This window comes from Sinocyclocheilus rhinocerous, unplaced genomic scaffold (genome assembly GCF_001515625.1).
Source record: "Sinocyclocheilus rhinocerous isolate Xijiao unplaced genomic scaffold, SAMN03320098_v1.1 scaffold7751, whole genome shotgun sequence".
In the NCBI taxonomy this organism is placed as follows: Eukaryota; Metazoa; Chordata; class Actinopteri; order Cypriniformes; family Cyprinidae; genus Sinocyclocheilus; species Sinocyclocheilus rhinocerous.
Genome location: NW_015658070.1, coordinates 6,580 through 12,666, shown reverse-complemented (window position 1 = coordinate 12,666; position 6,087 = coordinate 6,580). Strand labels below are relative to the sequence as shown.

At 36.2% G+C, this 6,087-nt stretch overlaps 1 protein-coding gene across 1 annotated transcript in view; it reads right to left on the bottom strand.

The window, feature by feature from the left end:
- Positions 1-594: 594 nt before the first annotated feature.
- LOC107722082 (extracellular calcium-sensing receptor-like) overlaps positions 595-6,087 on the bottom strand; it is a 10,060-nt gene continuing 4,567 nt past the window's right edge. The window contains exons 3-6 of the mRNA XM_016530308.1: positions 5,435-5,752; positions 5,053-5,274; positions 4,721-4,844; positions 595-1,565 (exon numbers count right to left, since the gene is read on the bottom strand). Coding sequence (XP_016385794.1) covers positions 655-1,565; positions 4,721-4,844; positions 5,053-5,274; positions 5,435-5,752 — 1,575 coding nt within the window. The 3' untranslated portion in view covers positions 595-654. The remainder of the gene's footprint in view (positions 1,566-4,720; positions 4,845-5,052; positions 5,275-5,434; positions 5,753-6,087) is intronic.

Below are 6,087 nucleotides of genomic sequence, written 5' to 3'. Positions count from 1 at the left end.
CGCCTGCATTTTTTTAATCATAATAATAAATGTTTTTTGAGCAGCAAATCAGAACATTAGAATGATTTCTGAAGGATCATGTGGCTGGAATGATGATGCTAAAAAGTCAGCTTAGAAATCACAGGAATAAAACCGTTATTTTAAATAGTAAAAAATTTTCAACGTTTTACTGTTTTTGTTGTACTTTGGATCAAATAAATGCAGGCTTGGTGAGCAGAAGAAACTTCTTTAAAAACATTACACATCTTACTGTTATGAATGTATGTATATATTTTTTAAATTAATTAATTAATCACTATTATTATTATTATTATTATTATTATTTTTATCTGTGCATCACATATAATACATTTCACTGGCAGCCAATTTTGAGTGACCGAGATGTGTGCATGATCATAGAGTAGAGTTTGAGAGATAAGAAATGTGATAGTGGCACAATATTTTCTTCTCCTGTGAAATGTTTTTATTTTAAAATTTAGTCTTTAAACTCAGAAACATGCTTCATACATTGTAATTGTGTAATGTGTAATTATTAAACTATATCAATACAGTTTTTTATTTAATTTGGATACATTTTCTTTTCTAAACTGTTACATATAACAAACATGTGAACACATTTAATGTGAATGAGAGTTGTGCTTGTCTCAGATGGCTTTAGTTGGCTGATGGTATTTTACCCATTAAGTGTTTTTTCGTATTTTGCTCTGGCCTAAATACAATAATGAAACACTTAGGAGCAAAAATACAGAAACTCAAACCAAAGCTTGAAGCTAAAATGGCAAATATCTCCACAGCTACAGTAAATTTCCCAGGAGAGCTGACATAAGCAGGAATAAAGGTGATCCATACAGCACAGAATATGAGCATACTGAATGTAATGAATTTAGCCTCATTGAAGTTATCAGGCAGCTTGCGGGCAAGAAAAGCTAAAACAAAGCAAAGGAAAGCTAGGAGGCCAATATATCCCAGAACTGCCCAGAAACCTATAGCTGATCCTAAACTGCATTCTAGAATGATCTGTTCTTTGTAGTGTTGCATATTCTTGTAAGGAAATGGAGGGGATATCATTAACCAAAGCACACATATAAGTACCTGTACAAGAGTGAAACCCAAAACACTGAGTCTCTGTTGAAGAGGCCCAAACCATTTCATGACATTACTTCCTGGAAGTGTAGCTTTGAAAGCCATTAACACCACTATTGTTTTCCCAAAAACACAGGAGATACAGAGGACAAAAGTGATCCCAAATGCTGTGTGACGCAACATACAGGACCACTCAGTGGGCTGACCAATGAAAGTAAGTGAACAGAGGAAACACAGAGTCAATGAGAAGAGCATCAGGAAGCTCAGCTCTGAGTTGTTGGCTCTTACTATTGGAGAGGCCCTGTTTTTGTAGAATACTAAAGTTATGCTTAAAACCACTAAAGAGCCAGCAACAGAGAAAGCAGCCAGTATAATCCCAAGCATCTCATCCCAGGAGAGAAACTCCACTGGTTTAGGAAGACACTTGTCCTTCTCATTATTGGGCCAATACTCAGGTAGGCATTCGTGACAATCTAAAGAATCTGGAAGATGAAGAAATCAGTGCTTAACAGCCATTCATGAACCACATGAACAAAATAAAGACATATAGGTGATTAGACTATGCTGTTTTAAAATGACGAAATCAGGGAAAAAAGGCTCAATGACACAATGCTCTTTTTGTCCTATACATGAATTTACTAAAACTAATATTATTAGTTAATAATATTATTATAAAAAAAAAAAATGCAATTAAATAAAACTTCTCAGAAGTGCTCCTAAGAATAGTCTTAAGTTTTGACTTAAAAGTTTTGACTTAGTAAAAAGTATGACTACTCATATATTGTTGTAAGCTTTTTAAAAAAATAATCTAAAAGCAATGTCTTAGACAGATTTACAAGTGCTGACTGAGTTCACACATAGGCGGAAAACCCGGGGGGGTCGGGGGGAAAGGTCCCCCCCATCTAAGGGTTGCCCCCCCTCCCTAAAAATATGATTAAAAACCACGCTGTGCATTGTAAATAACAATGTTTTAAACGTTAAATAATTGTGTAAGTAGTAAAACAACACAAACGGGGCAAAAAGGCATTTTAAGTTTAGAAACATTTTGAGTTTTCCCCTCCCTTGCCTCTGCTTTGGTCCAAATGCCTGCTTTCCTCTTTTACATCACCTAAACACTATTATTACCTTCCCTGGGAATAATGTGATGCTGCCTTAGAATCTGGTCAAACGAGGTATCTAGACAACAACATAATGTTTGTCTACTGTACTATTCACTTACCTAAGGAGACTTAGCAAATGTAGCATACCTCAGATTTAGATGTCATAATTATGTGCAAATTAAGTAATTTTCGTTGGAAAAAAACAAGGCAATTTAAACATCGGATGAAGTGATTATTTTCTCTTTAATACAGATGATGCCAATATATTTTTCGATGAGTCCACTATGTTAGCAATAATTATGTTACCTGCTTGAGGGAAAGGGTTGCCAGGTTTTCATAACAAAACCCGCCAAATTGCTACTCAAAACTAGCCCAAACTATCTGCGTTTCAAAGGGGGTCCCCCGGTAAAATCACGTTCCAGGGGCTAAAATAAACGTTACTGGGGTCGCTTCAAACATAAAAAAACAACCTGCAGCAACAGTGATATAGTAGTCCAATTCCACAGGAAAACCGCGGACTTGGCAACACTGTGACGGATAGTAATGTCTACAACGGACACGACCTCTGTCACGGCGCAACCACAACAGCTTTAAGTTGTCTAATTTGGCATGGCCTCCCTGCTGCACTAATAGTAGTAAGGCTTTCCTCTGTGTATTCATATCCTTACAAGTACAATTTTAGCTGCATTATTTGTGTCCCCTTCAAAAATTGCTCTTGAGAAATGTTATGTTTATTGTCTCAAAGTAAAGTCTCAAAGACCTCAAATGTGTGTTTTAGATAAGAGAGACATCAAAAACATGCAGTGTTGGGGGTTCTACAGGACCAGGATTGGGAACCACTGTCATATAATATATACATTATATACACAATAAAGAGTTACAATACATTCATAGAAATTCAGTAAATCAGCATATCAATAGATTTAGATTTCACTTGTTTGTTTAACTATGAATTAAGTGTGTCTAAATTCACTATTATGCAAGTCTAAAACACTTTTTTAGTGTATAAGAGTGTGTGGTTTCAACATATCACAGTCATCATAGTACTCCAAACTAGGACAGGAGACATCTCTATCACTCTTGAATCGTTTAGAGCTGAGGCCTAGAGAACACTTATGTACTTTTATGAATCACACTTAATTTCGTATCCATATAATAGCAGTGTAACATTTAACATTTATTATTTATCATTATATAAACAACAGGGTGAGTAAATACTGACTGAATTTTATTTTTTGAGTGAACTATCCCTTTAAGTGTAGGGATAAGGGCAAAATTACATCATTCTCAGAATTTAGAAAAAAAAAAAACTTAAGACTAAAAATTGTCCTCGTATTTTTTAATAGATTAATAATTATTACATTAATTTTTGATGTATTTTTGGGAGGGATTAATTCAGGGCGAGTAAGCTAAAGGTATGATGAAATAATTATTTAATGTTTAATAGAGGGCTAGATGGTCGTAGTTAGTTGATTATTTTGCTGTATTGTTATTGATTGTTGCTGTTCAAGTTGTTCTAACTTAAAATGACGCATCTGTTAAATGGGTCGCATTGAATGTGTTATGTCAGGGAATCGGTCGCAATAAGCTTGTGTTTCATTGTAAAGCAGACACAATTAAGTATTTCTGGTGGTTGTGGTGGTATCACTTGTCTGTATTTGTGGTAAATCTGCTGCCTAAGACATAGCCTATTATTTCCTGATGTCAGATTTTCAAATTTGTTGCCTATGCAATTTTGTTTTATTCAATAGCTACTCTGCCATCTGTATTTGCTAAGTACCTTTTAGTAGGGTAATTCACTCAGAACACATTTTTCAATCCACCGCGGTTCTTTTCCATTGTATTTCAAACTAAATGCGCTAAGGACGTCTTTGAATTTGTGTTTGAATGCTGCGCGCATCTCAGGTCTTTATAGCAGCTTGTCGCGCATAATAGGCTACATCATTCTAAAAAACGGCGCTCAAGTTCAAAGAAATGCAGCTTCTAAAAACTTCCACTGACCTGCCTCGTGACCAAAACACTATCTGTGTGAACCCAGTATTCTAATAGTAACGTTAGCGGGCAGGTTTGTTCACGGTCTGACAAATACGTGAATGGGCCACAATTATTATTTTTTATTTTTTTACTTTGTGCTACGTCATCGCCCCCTTTCGTTACCTCAGCCGCCCCCTCATCAGTGCTGCGCTGGCGCCGGCTCTGGATCAATTAACGCATCTCTGATATCCTACACAGGACAAACTGTATGGAGAATGGCTTATGGATTGATAGAAATATAAAGTAAAAGTGTCAGGGTGATACAATTGTCCTCGTATTATAATGAAGAAGAAAAAAAGCCTTGTTAAAAGAAACAAATTATTGAGACGACGCATTTATCATTATTATTATTATTATTATTATTGTTATTATTATTATTATTATTATTATATTTTTTTCCTCTCTCTTTAATTTATCATGGACACTCTTATATATTACTGACCTATAAAAAAAAATATGATTCATTCACAAGAATATGACAAGAATATGTTCTGAAAAAGTACCTGTCTCATTACTGATTTCTCCTTCTCCACAATTAATACAGTCATAACAGCAGACAGGTCTTCCTTCCTGTGCAGCCTTCCTAGTACCTGGAGGACAGCTCTCACTGCACACAGACACCGGCACCTGCAGGTGACAGAAATTAAACAATGCTTCGGGCAAAATAGCTAATGGTTTATTTTAATTAATTTATTTAATTAAACTATATGCCATGAACAATACATGTGTTTTAAATTGTCTACATATGTCTACAGACACTCCCATAAAAACAAGGGGTAGCCTACTGCACATAAATCTTAATCACAAACACACAGAATAGAACTAAACTTTATACCTTTTCACTGCCATCATACCAAATGATAGCTCTGCTCAGACTGAATTCTTGGCCTTTAGTCTTGGATGCATCATATTGACCCACTGTCACAAAATCAACTGAACCGTGTCCCTGAAGCTGCCAATTCACAAATTCATAGGTAGCCACAGGGTCTCCGTTGGTATCGAATGAAACAGAATAATTATTTTTAGTGAAGTTCAGTCGCTTGAGTTGATCAAAAACCTGCATGATGGGTTGTTATTTCAATTATTTGTTGAATAATCAGCACACAAATACTGGGAGTGCTATATCCAGAAGGTGATGGAATATTAAGATTTTTAAATATGTGTTGTGAATGAATCATCAAAATTTAGTTAACATATTTCACAATGAGAAAACGTACCTGCCGGGGCTCAACTTTGATGTTTTTGTCACATCGCATTTCATGACAGACGATGCCATGGAGGGCATGAGCTACAGCGTAAGTGGCTTTGTACACCAAATAGGATGTGTCTGTGTACGGGTTCTGTAAAGCGCGCAGGTCCTCTGTGTCATCACATGCTGGCATACCAATAGAAGAACCTATTTGCTGTTTTAAACTACAGCTAAATGAACTTTCCCAGAATTCTGTGAGCAGGGGGAATTTTAGCGCTTGTTCTGGAGACAGGTCAAGTAGAAAGTTGCGAAAACCCGGAATAACAGACCGCGGGATTGCAAAACCCTATATATATAATAGTTAGCACACACCTGTGTGATTCCAAGAGGACCAAAAAGTCTTGAAATACTTATAGCTGCAGTGGAAGCTGAATTTCCGATTAGTGTGGGAACTGGATTCAATTTTGCACAGGAATCAGTGTCGTTAAATACAGGATCTAGTCCGTTGACAAGTTGCAATGCTACTTTGATTGCCATTGTCACAGAGGCACAAGTGTCATATATATGGTACCCTAAAGTGATGCCCGGTAAGAGATCGGAGCTGTTGTTTATCTCTTTGATGGCGAACTGTAAGGCACGAGCAAAGTGTAGTTCTCTGAAGTTCATACTGTTGAAGTGCAC